Source organism: Callorhinus ursinus, unplaced genomic scaffold (assembly GCF_003265705.2).
Source record: "Callorhinus ursinus isolate GAN/ISIS: 27379988/994484 unplaced genomic scaffold, GSC_fseal_2.0 scaffold18, whole genome shotgun sequence".
Lineage (NCBI taxonomy): Eukaryota > Metazoa > Chordata > Mammalia > Carnivora > Otariidae > Callorhinus > Callorhinus ursinus.
The window spans coordinates 23,786,152-23,808,282 of record NW_027397080.1 but is presented as its reverse complement, the minus strand read 5'-3'; the positions used below and the strand labels follow the sequence as shown (position 1 = coordinate 23,808,282).

The window sequence follows — 22,131 nt, the reverse complement described above, 5'->3', positions numbered from 1 at the left end:
TAGGCCCAGAGAAGGTTGGAACTTGCCAGAGGACCCAGAGATTTCCCTGATGCAGCAGTGGCCTGGCCTCCATCCCTCCGGGCCACAGCTCCTTCCTGAGGACCCCAGGCAGAACCAGCTGCTCCCTGCTTTGTGCTCGGAAAGGCTCACCCTTTGAAGGATTGGGAGTGCTGATCCGCTGGGACAGGGGCTCCTCGGAGATGAGAAGTTTACTGTTTCTTCTCAAGCCCCCAAGGCTGGACCCAAAGGGACAGCAAGGCAGTTGCCTAAAGGGGAATTTAAATTCCCATCCTGGCTCTTATTAGCCATATTGGTGGTGGTGGGTGGGGGGACGTCTGTGCCCCCTCTAGAGCCTCAGTTTCCATGTTTAGGAGGTGGGGATAGTGATCCGATGTGTAGGGCAGAATGAGGTGACACACTAGGGCACAGCTTTGAGCCTGTGCCCCACATCAGGTGCCTCTTACCCCGGTCATACCCGGGGTCCTCTAGGTGCGGGCACCGTTACCATCTGCAGCTCACGGGAACTGAAAGGAGCGCAGACATAACTCCGGTTGGACTCACAGCCCCCACATCTTCACCCCCTGAAGCATCGCACACAGGGCCTTGCATTCAGTCGGTGCTCCATAAATGTTGCTGCCCGCCCCCTCCCACCATAGCACGGGAGCATGTAGTCGATCTAGAATCATCTGTTGAACAAAGGCTGAACAGTGGGGCTTGGAGGTTGTTTTCAGGGTGATGGGGGGACTGCGCCTTCCAGGGCCCTATGAAGGGCTTTCATCCCGCCCCTCTGCTTCCCCCCAGGCTGCCCGAGGTCCGCGTCTCAGACAACGGTCCCTACGAATGCCACGTGGGCATCTACGACCGTGCCACAAGAGAGAAGGTGGTCCTGGCATCGGGCAACATCTTCCTCAATGTCATGGGTGAGTGCAGGGCCCCTGACCCCAGGGCCCCAGGGTGGAGCTGTGTGCGTGTGGGTGCGCCATGCACAGAGGAGCTGTCTTGGGAACCACCCGCCAAAATGTCTGCTGGGAGGCCATGAACCCTCTTCTTTCCCACTCTTACCTCCAAGGAGGGAGGAGACTGGCCCTGCCGAGGTAGGACAGTTGTGGCCTTACCACTCAAGGATTTCCTCCCAGGAAGCCCTTCTCCTCCCAGCACTGATACCTAACCTCGGGAAGGCAGAGCCTGGCCTTGCCTCTGGATCCTCATGGCCTGGGCACTTTGGAGGGGCTCTGACACCTTGACTGGGACAAATGAGCTGACAGAGGAATGAGGGCTTCCCAGGGGGGCAGCAGACCTCAGTGTCCACCTCTGTAAGGCAGGGGTGGGATGCAGGACCCCCAGCTCTGGGTCCTGTGACCCAGTGAGGACACAGGGAGGGAGGTGCTGGGCAGTACGGAGGCGGCCGTGGGAGCACCTTTCCAGGCTGAAGCCAAGAGGCACGTTCATAGAAGTGCCGGTGGGAACAGTGCAGTGGAGGGGGGGGGCGGGGGGGGCAGGACAATCTGGGAGCCTCCCTGGGGGAGGTGATGCATATGGGCTGCAGAGAGTGATTCTGACCCTGAATCTCCCCCGGCCTTTCCTGGGACGTGGAAGCATCAAGTGATCGGTAAGAACGTGCACTGGACTCGGTGTCAGAGCGTCCTGGGGTCTGACCCTGTGTCTGTGCCTCCATTTCTCCAACTGCAAGGTGGGGATAGTAATGCTAGTCCCTGTCTCTGGCTGGGTGTGTCCCCGCCCCAGCCTCGGTTTCTCCATTTGTCAAACAAGGGCCTTGCCCCCAGCGGTCTCAGCAGCCTCTGTCGGTGCTGACGTTCTCCTCAGGCACATTCTCCAATTCTGCTGCCAGAATTCTAGGGCCTTGGCCCCGACTCCGGCTCCAGCGTTCTCTGATTTTCTTATCAAATGATATTTACCAGGGAAACAAAGCTTGTCGTAGTCAGGCAATCAATGAAAGCATAAAGGCCCCATGGAAAGCCACCGCTTCTAGGGAAATTGAAAACCTCCAAAGGCCAGACCTCCGGAGGGACATTGATTCCCGCAGTGGGAGCACATGGTGTGTTCTGGCTTCGTGGCTTCCTGGGGGATGGGCCGCGGCGGGGAGGTGGCTGTGCCAGGAAAACCCCTCTCTTGCAGTCCTGCCCTCACTGAAGGAGCCTTGTTGGTGCCGGGCCCTGGGCTGGTCAGCCCAGGGAATCTGGTGAAGAACGAAACTCAGTGTGCACCATCGAGGGGCTCCGAGTCTGATGAGGGGCATGTACATAATCATCCATCCGTCAGATATTTCTTGAGCACCTACTATGCGCTAGGTAATGGACACACTCCTTCAATAGGACAAGGTTCTTGGGCAGTTGTATCCAGTGCATGAGCCAAGCATAAAACATGCGTAGATGCCTAAGAGAGAACTGTGGACGGTGCCAAACCTTGGGCAGAAAATCAGACAAGTAATAGGATAGAGTGGCTGCAGGTGGGGTGGCAGCTAGTTTAGGGGGAGGACCCAAGGAGGGTCCCCTGGAGGCTTCTGGCTGTGCTCTCCATGTTATGTCATTCAGTCCTCACAACCCACCCGAGGGGAGGCACTAGTATTATTGGTCCCTTTCTGCAGACACAGATATGGAGGGACGGAGAAAGCAAGCAGCCTACCTAAGGTCACACAGCCAGGATCAAGAAATCGTCCTGTGACGGCAGTCCAGTTTGGGGGCCGGAAGCCAGTCATCTTGCCTCTCACACTGGCTGTTGCACCCCTGGAAACCGTAGGGACACTCCAGCTGAGGCTTCTCTCTATGTGAGCAAGGACAGAGTCCTCAAAAGCCCCCTCCTCCAGGAGGCCCGCACTTTCCTTAATTCACCAAAGCTCCCTGAGCAGGTTGCTCTCCCTCCATGGCCTGTCTTCTCCTCCACACATCAGGAGGACGTGTAACCAGATGCTCCTAAGCCCCCTCCTAACTCTGACATCTGTTAAGTCCGTCATCCCACCTGCTAAGCAAGGAACCTAAGGTGCAGAGAGATCTTTTGGGACACACCAGAACTGCTCAGCTGGCCTGATGGTCCTGGCTGAGCAAGGCAGGGTGCTCCTGGCAGGTGTGGCTTCTCTCTAGGCCCCTGGCATGGCCGGTGGAGACTTTTCTCCTCCGGTCTCGCTGTCTGGGCAGCAAGGAATTGTGAACCTCTGGGCTCCTGCCGACAGAAGGTGGCAGCCATGTGGGATGGGGCAGACAGCTGGTAGCCGATGAGATCCCAGTTACTGAGCAGGAGGCTGAGGCTGTTGGGGAGACCGGGGAGGGGCAGGACCGCCCAGTGGCCCCAGACTCAGGGAACGGCTCTGACCTCTGGAAATTCAGGGTATCCGTGGGTAGGATTCTTACTGAAATAGCACTCACCCACCTTGGTCGATCCTCTGACGGACCCACTGCATAGAGGTCATTGTGCTTGCTATTGGTGATCCTGGCCCAGCTGTTTCCTGATGGGGCAGGTCCCCCCAGGCTCGCTAAGGCTGTAGCTGAGCCGACAACACAGCCACTGTCCGTCCCCAGCCTGTGCCTACAATGCATGAGCTTCTGGCTTCATGTGCATTATCTTACGGAATCCTGGCGACAGCCCTGTGAGCCGGGAGATGTTATAATCCCGGTTATACAACATTAGGACACACAGGTTTTAGGCTGAATCCCAGATCCATTATTGTGTTCATTAGCCTCTCTGGCCCTCAGTTTTCCATCTATAAAATAGGGACAAGGGTGGCTACCCCCTAGAGTAGTTGTAAGGTTTTGGGGTTTTTTTGTTTTTTTTTTTTTTGATTTAAAGAAGTTTGCAGGGCTCCTGGGTGGCTCAGTCAGTTAGGGTGTCCAACTCTGAGCTTTGGCTCAGGTCATGATCTCAGGGTTGTGGGAGCCTCGAATCCGGCTCTGTGCTCAGCAGTGAGTCTGCTGGAGATTCTCTCCCTCTGCCCCACCCCCTTGCACTCTCTCTCTCTAAAATAATAAATAAATAAATCTTTAAATGAATGAATGAATGAATGAATGATGTTTGCAAAGCACCTAGCCCAGATGAGGTGGCCAAGAGGTTCCACAGGCTGAGACCACACTGCACCTGTCACCCAGACCCAGGCTCGGAGAAGGAAGTGGCTCGGGCAAGGAGGGGCCATTCAATGAGATGATCCCCAGGACAGAGTGCCCTGAGCCCAGCGCCCGGCACCTTCCGAGTGCTCAGTAAATAGCATGTCTCACAACAAATAGGGATCATGTCGGTTACACATCGGGCTCAATTAGAAAGACTTGAAAATTGGGTGACTCTGCCTTCCCCTCCCTGACCCACCCCTTTAAGTATATTTCAGGGCAGGTGTCGAGCACTACAGTCGACTCCTTGCCTTAGCCGGTGACATGGCATAGACCCTCGTCACACACACACTCACACATGCATGCGCACCCACCAACACCCTCCCTCCAAGTGAGTGGAGGCCACTGAAAGCTGGGGTTTCCTTTGAGCGACAACAGACCCTAAGGACCATGACCATCAACAGTGGGGCAAGATAGCCCTCTCCTCGATTTGGGGATCAAGGGAAGCTTCCTAGGACGGTTGGGGGGGGGAAGAGAGACGAGGAACAGGGCCCATCCCACGGCCCCGCACGCATCCCAAGCACAGAGCGATTGTGCGGGAGAGGCCGGCCTCCCATCTGCCGCCACTGCATCTGCATCCAGCACATTCTACCGTGCTGTTTCCACAGGCCTCGGGGTGCAGATCAAAATGTGAGAGCGGCTCTAATTTCACGCCTATAACATCCCCGCTATGTGGTGGGAAAAGACATTTGGGAGCCCCGTGGGTGACACTGAGGGTTTGTGCCGCACACAGTCATTAAAATGTTTTTATCCAAGCTGCAGATAAATTGTAAGCCAATTTGAAAGTTGCGTGCTGGGCCCCAGGAACACATTATACACAGTCACGGAAGGAAGCCCCTTCTTGGGGGCGCAGGTTATGCGGGGGAGCACGTTAAGGGTGCGATGTTACAATCAATTAAATGTGAGCCCAGACACCCGCACCTCTGCCAAAGCCGAAAGACGCTGCTCTCCTGGTTCTGCCAGAAGACCAAGAGGCAAGGTGTCTCTGCCACCCTTGCCGTACAGACCTGCCACCGAGGGGACCCTTTCAACCCTCAGCAAATAATCAAGGCCACTTTCCATCAGGCTGTGTGGCCGGCCCTGTGCGCTGAGCATCCAGCGCACTGTTGATCATATGACCTTCACGAATGTCCCCTGAGATATAGGCACTGTCATCCTATTTCACAGATGAGGGAAGGGGGTCTAAGGGTTTAAGGGGCTCCCCCACGTGAGAGCTGGGGGGCTCTCCAGGTCTGCCCAAGCCCAGAGCTGGTGCACCTAACAGAATCTCTGAGCTCCCAAGGGACACGTCTCCACCTTTGACACAAAGGCTATTAATACTGCAAAGGTCAAGCGAGCATGGGGGTGAAGGGGGTGTTGTGCAGAGCTGAGACAGCAGGGGCCTCCGTGGGACCGAGCCCCGGGCCAGGAACACTTGGCACTCAAAAATTCAGACGGTTCCTGTGCCCCAGGCTCCATGGGGGCTGCTCATCCACTTTGACCTCGGGCCCCTCACTATTCAAACCCTCTGAAAGGAGCACCTGCCTTGGGGTCCAGCAGACCTGAGTCCAAATCCAGGTCAGTGTCCGCTTGTGACATGGACAGTCCAGTACCGAACTTTTTTTCTGGTAAAAACAACATCAGAATGGTTTTTTATTAAAATGGATTAGAAGGTCACTTGGATGTCCACATGCAGGCATTCTGAATCTCTTTCATTCATTCATCCGTCCTTCGTTTGTTCATTTATGTAACAGACATTTATTGAGCATCTAGTACATTCCAGGCGCTGTTGTAGGTACTGGAATTCAGCTTCAGTAATGAGCCAGACAAAATTCCTCATCCTCCTGGACCGGACCATGCAGGAAGGGAGGCAGACCTCAACAAAGAGACCGCTGGTGCCCGTGGGTGTCAGAGGGTGGTCGAGCGAAGCAGAAGCAAGCACAGCCTGGGGCAAGGGGGGTATTTTAAACAGGGTGCTCAGCAAGACCCCTCCGAGAAGGTGAGGCCTGAGTGCGTGGACTTGAGGCCTTCATGCACCTGATCCCACACTGCCTGACTCAGCATCCACCCGGGGCCAAGCACAGTTCTGGGTGCTGAGGGTACAATGGAGAACGAGGAAAGTCTTTGCCTCGTGGAGCTTAGGTGCCATCAAGGGAGCTGTCTAACTCACGGTACAGATGCAGAAGCCCAGGCTGACCCCAACGCTGGATGTCTCCAGGATGCCAGTAACAAAGGATCACTCTAGGGGGGCTGAAAGTCACAGAAATATATTCCCTCATAGTTCTGGAGGCCAGAAGTCTGAAATCAAGGTGTCAACAGGGCCACGCTCCCTCTGAAAGCTCTAGGAAAGGATCCTTCCTTGCCTCTTCCAGCTCCTGGTGGTGGCCAGTGGTCCTTGGCCTTCCTTGGCTTGTAGATACATCCCTCCAGTCTCTGCCTCTATCCTCACGGGGCGGCCTCCCTCTGTGGGTCTGGGTCTCTGTGTCCACATCTCCCTCTTCTAAGGACACCAGGCATTGGACAAAGGCACACCCTCATCCAGTACGACCTCATCTGAACTTGGTCACATGTACGAAGACCCTTTTTCCAAATAAGATCCCATTCACAGGTGCTGGCGGTTAGGACTTCAACACATCTTTCTCCGAGACACACTTTGAACCCACAACCGTCACTGAGCCAAGAGATAGCATCAGAGGAGGATTTGACATCTGACTCCCAAGCACATGGGGTACCCTTCACTGAGCATTTACTAATATGCCACGCACTGGGCTAAGGTCTTCATAAACTAACTTATCCCATAATCTCAAAAGCTCTGTGAGATGGGTACTGCCATTTCTTTGCCAGATGAGGAAACTGATAGGTATGTCTCTTGCCTAGGACACCCAGCCAGCTAGTGATAGAGCAAGGGCAAAGATCTCCTACCCATGTACCCATTCTGCTCTTCTAGAAGTCATAACATATTAATAAGCACTAATAAAATGTTCTATTTTGGGGGGCATCTGGGTGGCTCAGTTGGTTAAGCAACTGCCTTCGGCTCAGGTCATGATCCTGGAGGCCCGGGATCGAGTCCCGCATCGGGCTCCCTGCTCAGTGAGGAGCCTGCTTCTCCCTCTAACCCTCCCCCCTCTCATGTACTCTCTCTCTCTCTCATTCTCGCGCTCTCAAATAAGTAAATAAATCTTAAAAATATTCTATTTTGGGATCCCTATGTCTCTTCTGAAGGCTTTCAAGTGAGGGTGGCCAATTAAAGGTAGAATTTTGGAACCCAAGGCCACAATGGCACCAAACCACACCAAATGCTTTCAAAACCTGGGGCCAGGTGACACAGGTCCCCCTGTAGAGAACAGTTGTTAATGAACTTTGCATAGCACGCTTTTTATTTTTTTCAGTATGTTTTACTGAATTTTTATTAAGTGCATCTGGTGCACTTTCTTTTAAACTGTTTTATTGAGCTATAATTCATATAACGTATAATTCACTCCTTTAAAGTGTATAATTTAATGGTTTTTAGCATACTCACAGAGTTGTGCAACCAGTTTTAGAAGATTTTTTTAGATCTATACTCATTAACAATGACTCCCCATCCCATGCCCCTTGCCCCAGGCTAAGGTAATCACCAATATAATTTCCTTTTTTTTTTTTTTTTTATTAGAGAGAGAGGGCACATGAGTGGTTGGGAGGGGCAGAGGGAGAAAGAGAGAGAGAGAGAGAGAATCCCAAGCAGGCTCCACACTGAGCGCAGCAGAGCCCAATGCAGGGCTCCATCCCACAACCCTGAGATCATGACCTGAGCCAAAACCAAGAGTCGGACGCCCAGGCAACCCTTACCAATCTACTTTCTATCTCTGTGGATCGGCCCGGACATTTCCTATAAATGGGATCATACAAAAGGTGGTCTTTGTCACTCTCGCACACATCAGTCCCTCGTTCCTTTTTATGGCTGAATGATATTCCACTGTATGACACATGACATTTCTTTTATACAGTCACCAGTTGACAGACATCGCCACTTTTCAGCTGTTATGAATAATGCTCCTGTGAGTGTTCACAGACAGGTTTCTGTGTGAACATATAGCTTCAGTTCTCTTGGGTGTATACCCAGGAGTGGAATTGCTGGACCAAATTGTAACTCTGTGTTTAATCTTTTGACTTCCAGGCACAGCTGTGCCATTTTACTTTTGCTCCAGCGCCATGGGGTTCCCCATCGCTCCAGATCCTCACCAGCTCCCACTACCTGTCTTGTTGATCACAGCCGTCCTGGCGGACGTGAAGTGGTTCTCATTGCAGTTTTGATTTGTGTTTCTCTAATGGCTAATGATGTTGATCATCTTTTCATGTGCTTTGTAGCCATTTGGATACCTTCTCTGCAGAATACCTTCAGATCGGGGGCGCATTTCAGCTAGGTTATTTGTCTTTTCATCATGAAGCTGTGCGCTTTCTTTATTTCAGATACAAGGACCTTATCAGATGTAACATTTGCATATCCTTTCCCCTTTTGTGAATTATCTTTTCCCTTTCTTACTGGTGTCCTTTGAAGGATGAAAGGGTTTCCTTTGGACGAAGTTCACTCCATCTATTTATTTTCTGTTGCTTGTGCTTTTAGTGTCCGAGCTGAGGAGGCTTTGCCTAACCCAAGGTCACAATTTACTCCTGTTTTCTTCTAAGACTTTTAATGCTTTAAAACTCTTACATTTAGCTTTATGATTTCTTTCTTTCTTTCTTTTAAATTTTTTTATTGTTATGTTAATCACCATACATTACATCATTAGTTTTTGATGTAGTGTTCCATGATTCATTGTTTGTGCATAACACCCAGTGCTCCACGCAAAACTCTTTCTTTCTTTCTGACACTGGCCAAAAGAGAATTTTTATTACTTTTATGTATAGAAAATTCAACAGCGTCCACTCAGCCCAGTTTGGTGGCCATTTCTTTAGCCTTTGCGTTTTCCAACTTGGCAATGAGAGCCACCGACTTTGGACCCAGGGCATTGCCTCCCCAGGGACGGTGGATCTCATCATTATCTGCCATTGTAATCAGTCCTGATGGCTTCCACCAGCTTAGCCAGTGCTCCTTTGCCTTTTCAGTTAACCTATGTGAAGGCGACAGTGGTGCAGGTCTTCCTGTGGACCAGAACCCCCAGCCTGGCCTTCCCCTTGATGATGCCGTAGGGAACCCCCATCTTATGACACCGGCCGGGCAGGAAGACAACCAGCTCGGTGGGATCACAGCATGTGCAATCACTATCAGCTGAACCTTCCTGTTTTCCACCAAGGCGGTGACAGTGTTAACCCCAGCTCGAAGGACAGGTGGCCTCTTAGTGGGGACCTCCCCTTTGCCGGCAGCTTTCTCCTCAGCCTGGAGCCGACAATCTCTGCTTCTTGTCTGGCTTTGTCTCTGGTTTGTATTTGTGGGCCAGCAGCTGAGTAGCTTTTCGGAAGTCCAAGGCCTGGGGGAACTGGTTAATCGTAGGAGGCACTTTGAGACATTCATAGAGAGTAGCCCTTTACCGCTGCAGCCAGATGTAGTGTGGTCATTTGACGAGGTGGGTGAGGTCCCTTGGGGGCTGGATGTCCTGTCCGATGCCTGAATTCTTGGGCATTTTCTCAAGCAGGGGATGGACCACCTTCTTGGCCTCCTGCTTCTTCACAACGGCAGGGGCCGGAGCTACCTTCTTCCCCCTCGCCTTCTTTCAGCATCTTGGATGGCTGGAGGAGACAGAAAACTATGATCCACTTCAGGTTAATTTTTGTACGTGCTGTGGAGGAGGCCTCTGGCTCCATCAATTACAGGTGGATATCCAGTTATCTCTGTGCCATTTTTGAACAGACTCTTCTTTCCCTCACTGAATTGGGTTGGCATCCTTGCCGAGAATCAATTGACTGTAAGTGTGAGGGTTTATTTCTGGACTCTATTCTGTTCCATTGACCTATACATCTCTCCTCATGTATGTATTCCAGATGCTTTTTAAAGCCATCTGGCCATCTCCAGCCTGGCTCTGTCACTCCCCTGCCGTGTGACGGGGCAGCGAGTCCCCAGGAAGTCCTCCTGGGGCCCATTTCTTGATTCCCATGAAGAGAAGCTCACCCCGGGCTGGTCAGTGCTCCCAGGCAAAAGGAGACTACAGCGTGTGACAGAGCTGAGCTCACTTCCATGAGGCCAGGCCAGAACCTAAGATCTCTAGAGATCTGGAGCTCTGCTTTCTAAGACCAGATTTCTGAACCTTATCCTCTGGACACCCAGCCTGGTGCTCCTCTCTAGAAAAAGGGGCACGTTCCCAGGACGAATAATTGGAGTGTCAAGGACCTCTCGTGACCTGGGAAGGAGAAATGTCTATGGCTCCAAGGGGGGTAGGGGATGCGAGGCCTGAGGGCAGAGCCTGCACTCCTCAAAGACCTGGAGTTGCTGCCATGGGCCTGAGCAACAAGAAGAAAACACAGCTTTGCCTCTAAAGGACCCTGGCAAGAAAGCAGGTGGCAATTTGCAGAACCTCTTTCGAGAAGCCTGCCTGAGTGCAGGACAGCCGTGGGGAGATGTGCACCTCACAGGCAGATCCAGCACATGCCCCAGGTATGTGGCAGTCCAGGGGACAGCTTAGGTTCGTAGAGGGAGCCGCTGGTCTCAGAGTCCCTGGGGCACCCCAAGCAGGGTAGCTGGGAGGCGAGACTCAGAGCTGCCACGAAGCCCTGATGCCTGCTGGGTGGGAAATGATCGGCTCATTCCTTGTCTAGGAGCCTGAGTGGAGGAGCCACCCGCTGGGCTTACACTAATTACACGAACTGGCCCCAGGCGACTGCAGCGGCCACAGGCCCCGGGGGGGGGGGGGGGGGGGGGAGGCCGTTAGCAGAAAGAGGAGGAGGGGGAGGAGACCGGGGGCAGGTTGGGATCCAAGCCAAAGCCGCAGAGGAGTTTGGGGTGCTGAGAGGGAGAGGGTGCAAACCCAAACCTCCACCTCCAACCCCAGACGCCCCCAGGGTCCTGAGGACTAGGCCTGGGCACTCTTGTCTCCCAGGCAAATGTCCGGCAGGCCCACCTCCAAGCCCCCTCCCTTCCCCATCCCCCATCCCACCGGCTCTGGATGAGTGACAGCGAGTACGCAGGATCCTCCAAATCAGAGCCAGGAGAGGGCTGGGTGGCCCCCAGTGAAGAATTATTCCGCTATTCGAGTAGGTTGACTAGAAACAGCATTTACTTCCTTAGAGAGCTGGGGAATAGTTAAGGGGATGGGCCTTGGATTCAGCCATAGATTTGAAGCCCAGTTCTGGAACTCCCGATAATAAAAGCAGCAAATGTTTATTGAGCATTTACTACACGCCAGGCACAGTTCTGCTCCGCACCTGCTCACTCATTGTCCTAACAGCCCTCTAAGGAGGGCCCGTGATTCCTTTCCCCACTGTCCAAGCATGAAAGCAGAGAGCCTAACAAATGTGCCCGAGGGTCCAGGCGTAGCAAGGGGAGAACCGGATTCGAACCCAGGCAGGCTGGCTCCAAGCCCTCAGCAGAGCCGCTGCCCTACACTGGTAGGTGGCTTGTTTCATCTCCTGAGGCTCAGTTTCCCTGTCTGCCAAATGGGGGTTACATTAGCAGCGCCCCCCCACATTGGGACAGGAAAGGCCCAGTGCTGTGTCTGGAGCTCACTGTGAGTGCTTACTTTCACCTTGTCCTGACCTCCACCCTGGAAGTGTCAGTGGGGCGGGGGACTGGGGTCAGAGCCGCAGGAAGTGACCCCAGCCAGTGGGAGCTCTCCAAGCCCAGCAGTGAGGACCGTGGCGTCCCACGCTGCCCCTGGCCGAGGACACCAGGAAAGAGCAGCGTCACCCCCCTCCACAGTCTCGCTGTGACCTTTCCTCCCCACCGTCAGTTACGTCATCTGGAAACGGGGCCGTGAAGGTCCCTGGCCCACGGGGCTGTTGAGGACGGTGGATAGAGACGGCTGGCGGCCTCCCGAGGGCAGGGCAGGCAGCGGAGGGGGAGAGACGGCCCCAGCCAGTCCAGGGCTTGGGCCGTAGAGGCTGGACATGTGAGGCCTTTCCAGACAGAAGCCACAGGACGTGGGGACCATTCGGAAAGATGGGAGCAGATGGGGAGGACATGGCGGGTCCCGGCCCTGGACAGAGACAGTCCCTGAGAAGCCACCGGTGAGACCTATGGTCTCGCTCAGCAGACGGTGACTGCAGGAGATGGGCTTTGGGGTGGAGAGGCCGCCTCCCTGCTCGGAGCTTCTGAGGGGACAGCATGATGGGCAGCAGGGGCCTGAGAAAGCTGGCAGGGCTTGGAGGCCGAAGGACTGGGGCCGGGGTGGCCAGGGCTGTCCAGGATGGACATCAGAGCATGTTCAGAGACAGCACACTTAAGTGCCTGGAGAGCCTCCACCTGGCCAGGGACCCGGAGAAAGGATACTCACTCTGCCCGCCCGCCCGCCCGCCGGCCTGCCGCTAGCTCGGGTCACTGGCTAAGAGCCAGTTCACAGGGGCCAGACAGATGGGTTTGGAGCTCGGAGGAGCACTTTGGAGCTAACTGGGTCATCGACCAAGGACGGTCACTTCCCACTTCAACCCCAAAGGCCCGAGCCTGCTGACCACCTCGTGGACAGGCTTCTAGAATCCTCTATCCCTCCCTGTCTGAACATGGCCCTGCAAAGGAGGCATGCCCTGGACGGCCGCCCACGGCGCACTCAGCAACAGGCCCAGCACATTCCATTACCCAGTCCCACCTCTAGTCTCTCCCCTGCAGGCTGGCCCCATGCCACCTCAGTGACAGTGGGCACTATGCACTGCTCAGAGAGGGTGGAGAACCTTCCGAACATTCCACAGCAGTGAGCGGGCTGGGATCTGAGCTCAGGTCTGCTGGAAGGAAGAGTCCCCAGTTTTCCCTCTACATGAGGCTGCCAGGGGGAAGGGGGGACGTCGCTCCTCTCTGACTGGGGGGCAATATGGAAGCCATATGGGCCTAGGCCAGAGGCCAGCACTCCTCTCAACAGGGACAGCATGGAATATTTGGGCTGCCCTGTCAGCTCAGCCATCTGGGAAGTCAGTAAGATCAGTATCCCCATTTTACAAAAGAGAAAGCTGAGTCTGCTCATGAAGGGAAGTCTAGAGCACGAACCCAAACATTCTCTGATGCCTTCCTCTGTGGGGAGCTGAGGCCCTCAGCCGGGGTGGAGACAAGGCCTCCAAAGGGCACATCGGGTGTGATTTGGAAAACTACGTGACCTCTCTGACCGGTAAGGAAGGCTGGAAGGGGCGGGCAGCTTTATCGAGCAGCATGTACTGGTGTGTGCATCTTGTCCATAGGGCCACCGAGCTAGTGTCACCAGCCTTTCTGTGAGGGAAGACACCATCCGCCCATTCATTGCTCATGCTTCAACTGACATTATAAATCCCCGCTGTGCGGGTACTTGCTTTGGGGGAATGACTGAGAGGTTCCTCTTCATGTGGAACAGCCAGGGTATACGCTAGAATAAAGGTGGATTTTGCAGCTACAGGGGGCCAAACCTGGCTCCAGTATATTAAATATATTAATTCATTTAATCCTCACTACTCTAGGAGGTAGGTACCTATATCGTTCCCATTTTGATGATGAGAAACCTGGCCCAGAGAGGTTAAGTAGCTTGCCCAAGGTCACCCAGCAAGCGAGTTGCAGAGCTTGTATTCAAACCCAGACCGCCTGGCTACAGAGCCTCCACTGTAGCCTCTCACAGGGTGGCTCGCTGTGCCCTCTTGAGGCTGCCACCTTCCCCCGCCCCTCCCCAAGGCCGTCACCTGTTCCCGTGACCTGCGGTGTCCCACAGACCAGGGGGCTCCGCTCTTGTCCCACGGTTGCCTCTCTGCCCCTCCCGGCTCCAGCCTCCTGGGCCTCCCTGGAGCCGGCCAGCAGGTGCATCATTAAACCTTGACAAGTGTTAGGTCCGTGCGATGCTTTATGCCCTCCACCACCGGGAGCTGGGTTTCGTGTCTCTGGCAGAAGGTAAACTTCCCCTCCCTGGAACAGGTCCCTTAATTACAAGTGATATGTGGCTGTTGAAACTGCAGTGCCTCAGGCCCAGTGATTTAAGGAGAGGCATGAGTCTGACGGTACAGGTGTTAACAGAGCTGTGTCCAGGCTGGGAGGCAGGGCAGTGAGCTGGCCCCTGGAGCAGTGTCTGGCACCTGCAGCCTCTTCTAGGGAGATTGGAGGGATCCCACAACCTCCCGTATGGAAAGGGGAAACTGAGACCAGCTCCACACACCAGGCTGGGTTGGCCTGGGAGTCAGCCGTCCTGTCTCTGCTGCCAACTGGCAGGGCACCCCTGCACTCAGTTTCCCCATCTGTCCCTGAGGAGGCGAGATTACCTCACTCACTCCCCGGGAGTGATAATCTTAAAAACAAATAATCCTAATAATCACGACCATCTTCATGGCAAAGCTAGCACTGACTGAGGGCTTATTATGTGCCAGGCATTGTCCTAGGTGCCTTATGAGCCTTCTGTTTGATGCCCGTGCATGCTGCTGAGGGAGTGCTTGGAGTTCTCCCCATTTTATAGATGAGGAGCCTGAGGCTCAGAGAGATGAAGCCACTGCCCCGCGATCCCGTGGCTAGTGAGTGACACGTGGAGATTCTCAGCCCCTGTCTCTGCATCTGGAGACTGACCTCTAGGTTCTGGGGACAACGGAAGGATATGAGACCCCGTGTCTGCTCCGCAGGAGTCCCTGAAGGATGAGGGAGCCAGAGAAGAGCACAGGTTTCCAGAATCCACCAGGAGGAAAATAAGTTGGGGGGGGCGGGGGGAGGACTAGGGTGCAAGCTAAGGGCTGTGGGGGTTCCCAGGGGGAGGGTCTCCTCCAGGAGGAGGCATCAGGAGAGCCTCATAGAGGAGGTGCTATACGGCTGGGCCTCATAGGCTGGGGACAGACACAACCCAGGCCCCATCAGAGGAGAGCCCCCTACTCCTGAGGACCCCTGTGAAGGGGGTGGGGCTGGCCCTTCTCTGCTGACCAGTCCCACTGCCTCACAGCTGGTCACCTTGAACCCTCCTCTGTAGCTTCCCTCCAGACCTGCTTCACTCAGAGCCACGGATGTGAGCGGTGACGGGGTCCAGCCCTGTCACTGCATTGCAGAGGAAACCAATGCTTTGAGAGAAAGCCCCACAGCACATGAGACGCAGGGCCAGGCAGTGCAGGGTCGTGAGCCTGGGCTGGGCACTTAAGCCAGACACAGTTCAAGAGCTAGCCTTGGTCCTTGCCGGCTGAATAGCGGTGGATCACTGCCTTTGAACACCTCAGTTTCTGCCTCCATAAAATGGGGATAATTACCCCTACTTTCTGGGTTCTGTGGGGCTCTACTGCATTAAAGCATTTAGCATGGACCCTGCCCCAGAGTGACCACCATGAGCACAGATGACGGGCAAGTGCCCTCCCCACCCTTCACCCCCACCCACTATGTGCCTGGGGACCCAGTGGGCCATCAACTCCGGGTGCAAATCCGCCCCCTTCCAGTCCCCCTGCAAACATCAACTCAGCACACACTGGCTGAGAATTGCAGCAGGATGAACCCGCGTGCCTGGCACGAGGAGCTCCCAAGCCAGCGGCCAGAGTGAGAAGTGCCAGCAAAGGCCAACCGCTGTTCCAGGCCAGGGATGGAGGTTGCTGTTTACAAATAAGATGACCAGTGGGAATATGCGCTCGCCCGCACCAGGCGTCCTGCAAGGCACTTCACAAATGTGAGCTCAGCTCATCCTCACAATGGCCCTGTGGCTCATCGCCACAGGTACTGTGACTCATCGGTACTGTGACTAGTATTAGCGCCTGTGACTAAGTACTGTTGCAATCCCCATTTTACAGATGAGAGAACCGAGGTGGGGATGAACTTGGGGAGGGATGAGGTTAGACGGGTCAGAGTTGGGGCCCCAGCAAGGCCAGTGGGAGAGGCCACGTGTGCCGGATCTCTGAGACGAACTCCCCCAAATCAAGCCCCTCCACCCCGGCCAAGAGTTGGTCCTGTTGGGAATGAAGTTTGACTCTGCCTCTCCCAGTTCTTTAAAAAGACACCATCTCATAGATGCGCGACGAAACAAGTACAATTAAATGTTCATCCTAGAACCCAGGCGGTGGGTTCGGGAATGGTCCTTGGACCGTTATTTGAACTTCTTCCTAGGTTTGAAAATTTTCATCATAAAATGTCAGGGAGAAAACAGGCACAGTCCCCATCCCACCAAATGCCCCTTCTCCACAGCTCCTCCCCTCCCTTCCTGCCTTGTCTCCCCTCCGGAATTTGCTTTATGAGAAGCAAGTGGCAAGAATGATTTCCCTGCCTTCTGACTCAGGAAATCAATCCTGAGATGCTAAGAGAGAAGGGAGACTCAGCTGCAGAGGCCCCCAGGGAAATCTCCTGCTGGAAAAGAGGGCTCTGAGTTGGCGGTGGGGGGGCGGGTGAATGGGCGGGGTGCGGGAGCTGTGGTTCTGCTGGGAGCTTGGCTGGGATGGCACCTGCCATGTTCTTCAGTCCCCACAAGTGCCCCGCATAGACCAGTGACACCAGTGTCATCCTCGCTCTGTGGATGAGACCAGGAAGCTAGCAGCAGCCTAAGGGTTGCACTGACTGTGGACAGGAGAGTGGTACTTCAGGGCCAGGAGCCCCAGGCCCTGGGCAGGCAAGGTCAAGGGTGAGCCCTGTTCTGAGCCGCAGAACACAAAGGTCCCAGTGCTTGGGGTTCAGTTCAGTTCTGCTGGAATGGACAGAGGTTTTGCTGAGGGAAAAAGGGAGGTCTCCAAGCTCCAGCCCACTGCTCTCCGGTGGGCGTGGGGTGGTGGGAGATAAGTATAAAGCAGGCTGAACTTGAACCTGAGCAGGAGGAACCTGCGCTGGGTGCCGCTGCCCCTGGCCAGATCTTGAACGTGCTTCCCCACTTACTAGGGCCTCCCTCCCCAGGCTTCCGCAGGCTTCCACAGGCATCTTTCATAAAGCTGCAAATATGGCACCTGGTGAAATCGCCCATGTGTGTAATATATACCTCTGGGATACATTGAAAACATCCTCCAAATAGCCAGCCTTGCTGCTATTTAAAACGGATTCATGTCACACCCCATAGATTTCATCTCTGCAGAAATGGCACCTATCATGGGCCTGAACACATTGGCTCTATTGCCACATAAACGACAATGGCGTGGAGGGGCTGAGCGGCTGCAGAGAGGCAGCTGGGCAGACTGCCTCCAGCCAGGCACCCCCAGGCATGGGGAGGGCCCACATGGGACTGGCGGCCTAGGAGGCCACTCAGAAAACTGGGGGCGCTGAGAGGCAGCCAATCAAGGCATGAACCCAGAGTTGATCCACTTGTGAAGGGGGAGGCGCCTTTGGGGATTTGAGGTCCTTTGACTCAGTGCAGAGAGCTGGAGTCTCCAGAGGGTTCTACCCTTGGCCTGTCTGCTGGGCCAGGAGCAGCCGACTGAGGCTCACTAATTCCCCTGGGTCTTGCTCTCCCAGCCAGTAATAATTTCCACCGTTCACTGAACACCTACTGTGGACCAAGTCCTTGGTGCCCAGAACACCACCACCGAGTGGATCTTATTACCCCTAACTTCGGGGTGAACAGACGGAGGCTCATAAAAGTCAAAAAGAGTGGTTCTCACACTGAGCTTGCGTTAGAATCTTCCGGAAGGCTTCAGATGGCTGGACCCTCCCCGTGCACATCCCGCCTCTCTCCCCCGGGTTCTGATTCAGCGGGTCTAGAAGCGGGCTAGGGAATTTACACAAGCTCCAGGTAAGGCTGGTGCTGCTGGCCCAGGAAACACACTTTGAGAGCCACCAGGTTAAGGGTATAGTCTACTATTTTGCACCAGAATACAAATCCAGATCCAGCACTAAAACCTGTGGCCTGTTCTCCCCACCATCACTCCTTTGAGAGTGTGTGTATGTGTGTGTGTGTGAGTGTGTGTGAGTGTGTGTGCGGGATTTTATTTCTCTATCAGCAGTAACCGGAGTTGGAGCACACTCTGCCCAACCTCACCGATTCTCCGCTTCACATGCTGCAGCCCCCCGCTCCGCCCCGCTCCCCCGCTCCCCCAGAGCAGTCAGCCAGAGCCTCCAGCTGGGGTTGTTAACTTTGTCTTCTACCACTGCCAAAGCACAATACCAGCCAGGGGAGAGGCGAGGCAGGTGAACGGGTGTTGGCAGCGAGCTCCCGCCGAGGGGAAACGGGTGGGTGGATTATGCCTGCAGCTGCTGGAGGTTTCCCCGTGACCCCTGTCCACTCAGAAGGGCCCCCCATCCCCAGGCAGGGAGGGTCCCAGGCAGTGGCCGCCCACACTGGTGATGACCTAGACCCAGGTCCCTCACCATTGCCTCAGGCCCTGGGCTCCCGCCCACTATCAAATTGGAGGGGGCGGTGGGCTCTGGTCGGCAGCTGCCACAGAGCGGGCCCGTTGCAGCCCATATGAGCCCAGATGCTGCGTTTCTCTCTCTTGTCACTGATGGTGGCCCCATTTGGGGGTTTTTTTGTCAGGTTGTTTTTCCCTTGGCTGTTGTTACTACTCAGTTCAATATTTAATTTTCCCATAAACCAAAGAGTTGTGCTTTTTCCCCTCTCTTTTTCTTGCTGGAGTCCCCCTCCCACGGGTGGGGTCTGCCTCCTCCTCCTTGGGCTTCTGCTAGGAGGGAGGGTCTTGGGAGGGGCCAGAGATTCCAGCCCTTTCCAAATGGGGCAGGGATGGGAGGGCACGATGCTTGGGTCCCTCCCCCCCCCACTATTTCACTCATTCATGTGACAAGTGTTTTTTGAGCGAATCCTTGTGTGTCCGGCGCTTGGGATGTGACCATAGACAGGAAGCTCCCCTGCCCTCCTGGTGCTCACATTCTAGCGGGGGTGTCAGAGAAAAAGACCAGATGCAAACTGATATATGAAATAATTGAACATTATGATGTGCTTTGTGAAGAAATGGCAGAGCGCTATGACAGAGAATAAACGGGGGACCCAGCTTAGATTGGGAGGTGACATTTGAGCTGATACTTGGCAGATGAGCAAGACCCACCATGCAAAAAACTAAGCGGAAGCCAGCAGCAAATGCAGAGGCCCTGGGGTTCGAAGGAGCTTAGGGTATTCATGGACCACCCCCCCAAATTCTCAGTGTGTTTGGGGCATGGTGATGGGGTGATGGCCTTGGTCAAGGCAAGGCAGGGTCCATAGCATTATAAGGTCTCATGGGATTACTTCCACAAACGGGCTATGTGCCTGACGAAGGAAGGAAGGAAACAGGATTTGAACTTGAACTCCTGTGTGGCAGGCCTGTGCCTAGCTCTGAGGTTAGGTGGAAGAAAAACAAAGCTCCAGACTTCGAGGAGCACAGTCTCGTGGAGAAACAGACGTGGACCCAGGACAGAATGACAAGCACCAGTGTGAATGACAGGAGCAGAATGCTCCAGACATCCAGAGGATAAGCCCTAACCCAGTCTGGTGAAGTCCTAGAAGACTGCCTGGAGGAGGCAGCACTTAAGGTCAACCCTAAAGGAAGAGGCGGAGTTAACCAGCAGAAGGACCGATTTGTGCAGGGCACAGGGGAGGCGAGCGAGGTGCGGAGGGAACCTTGGGCAGCTCAGTGTGGCTGGAGCAGGGTGGCAGCCTGGAGGAGGTGTTCCTTTGAGCGGCACCTTAGGGAAGTGGGAGAGACCGGTAGAGAGGATGGAAAGAAACTGAAATGGGGGACCCCCCAAAAAAGGGAAGAAATTAAAATAGGGAATGTGGAGGGACATTTTTATTCATGCACAGACACTTCTAAGTTGAGGGTGGCTTTCTTTTTTTTTTCTTTTTTTTGGAAATGCGGTATAATGATGGTTGCTGATTGAAAGGAAGGCAGTCAATAGAGCAGGCATGCTGAGAGGAAAGAATGGATTTTTGCAAATAATATAATTTTGAACTTGTCTTTTTCTTCCCCCACCCCTCCCCAAATCTAATTGATTACCACCCCATGATAAATGACACTCAGAGCAGGAGTGTGCCCTGCACCGTCACACCGTGGGACCCGGGGAATAGGAGAGGTGATCCCCTCCTCCAGACACTGGCCACTCCTGGAAGGGAAAAGAGCTCCTTCAGCCCAGGGAGGGGTGTGGGCAGTCGAAGGGGTCATACGCATAATCCTTTCTGTTTGTACAGCACTTTGTTGTCCTTATGGACACTTTGTGTCCATTTTCTCTTTTGCTTCTCCTCTCAATCCTGGAAGCGGAAACATTAGCAGGGTAGGTTTTATTGAAACCATTTTACAGATGGGAAGACTGGCGCCTGGTGGGTCAGTGGACTCGCCCGTGGTCCCATGGGATGTTGGTACAGAGCCTGCGCTGGACCCTTGGTGTGACTCTGAGCCAGGGGCCGGGAGGACCTCACGGGTGGGGAGAGGCTTTAACTCCAGTAGATGCAGTTCGACACAGGCCTGCTGGGGTTTGTGGAAGGACAGGTTTGTGTTCCCAAATTTCAAAGGCCACAGGATGATTTACAGAGCCGAGAACCATCACATTGTCTGCAAAGTGAGTTACGATGACCAAAACAAGTTCTGCTTTCAAGATAAAAGACAGGCAATATTTCAGAGTTAATTTCATAAAACTGATCACCCGACCATTACCTCCCTGTGTCGATGTTAACCGTCAAGAATGAAACAACCGCAGGCCCTCCCGCCCTGGCCGGCGGAGGAAAGGGGCAGCAGAGGTTGGCTGAAGCAGCCGGGGAGCTGCGTTACCTTCCCTGACGCTAGACAAAAATTGGTCCAGGAAACTTCCAGGCGCAATCCTCTCTGCTTAAGACAAAGTCAAACAAAACCGGGAAGTTGGCTGGCTTGACTTGGGCTCCGGGGATTCAGGGGTGTTTTATGGTGTGTGGTCTTTGTTTGACCATAGATGTGTGGAGCCGAGGGGCTTCCCCCTGCCCAGGGCTGGCCGTGTGTCTGGAAGTGGCTTGTCAATTCTGAAGCTCTGCTCAAGTCTAGATTCTCACCACCAGGACTGCTGCCATGTATCCCCTCCCCGATCCAAATTTACCTGCTCCGTGTCTCCTCCCCTGAGGAGGGTCATTTACGGGTAGATGGTGCAAGTGGGCGCTCCCCCACCCATCGCCCCCCAGGAGAGCACTGCACCAGCACAGACACCTCGGAAGACACGTCCTCGGAGTCCACAGCAATGAGACGCTTTTGGTGGGTGCACTGGACATGTCACAGAAGAGTGGGGGAGGGGGAGACCGACCAGCCAGGGGTCTGTGTTGATTCTTTGCCATTATATGCACATGGATCACAGCCCGGTGGCCGGCTTTATACTGCTGGTTCTGGAGCCCAGATTGGAACTCGGGATTGTTCTTGTCCAGGAAGTTGCATGGAATTTATACCTGTGCCTGCAGCTGCCCATCTGCCTTGGACTGGACACTGTTCCCGGGGCCATGGGATCTATCCCAGGCATGGGGCACATCGGGGGGTGCTTGCTTTGACCTTGGTCAGAGATTGTAAGGGGGACGGGCGTGGAGATGAGCATGGAGATGGGGTTGGGGAGACAGAGTGAGGACCGGGCTGAGGATGGGAAGGGGCCCAAGTGGGGAAGGGGGTGGAGGCGGAGAGGGAGGTGGGAATGAGGATGCAGCCGGGGGAAGGCGTGCTGTGCTTAGTCCAGAGACAGGAAGGGGAGGAGGAGGGGGAGAGGATGATGTGATGTGTGGATGGAAGCATCCATAAACAGCCAGGGGCTCCCAGGTGTAGACAGCTCCCTGACTGCCTGCACCCAGAACCCTCCACCAGGAGACAGGAGGCGAGATGCAGAGTGACATTTCCCTGAGACACAGAGACTGAGGAATATGTTGATGGGGAGAGTGTGGGAAGCTGGGGCTGTCCACGCTGATATTAGCAGCTCTGCTATGTCATCGTCCATACAACTGAAATCTGTTATTTTCTTATGAGCTTGATTAACTGTACATATTGCTAACACCTGCTCAGAAATATAACGAGGGACAGGAACACATCTCCCAATCAGGGTCTGCGTGGGCTGCCTGCGTGACGTGGGTGCAAATCTCCAGAATGGGGATGTGTGCATGCACAGATGTGT

At 54.4% G+C, this 22,131-nt stretch overlaps 1 protein-coding gene across 2 annotated transcripts in view; it reads left to right on the top strand.

Moving 5' to 3' along the window:
• Nucleotides 1-22,131, top strand: part of IGSF21 (immunoglobin superfamily member 21) — a 133,555-nt gene that overhangs the window by 94,222 nt on the left and 17,202 nt on the right. For both annotated transcript variants that reach the window (XM_073903620.1, XM_025855939.2), the window contains one exon: nt 802-920. In XM_073903620.1, coding sequence (XP_073759721.1) covers nt 802-920 — 119 coding nt within the window. The remainder of the gene's footprint in view (nt 1-801; nt 921-22,131) is intronic.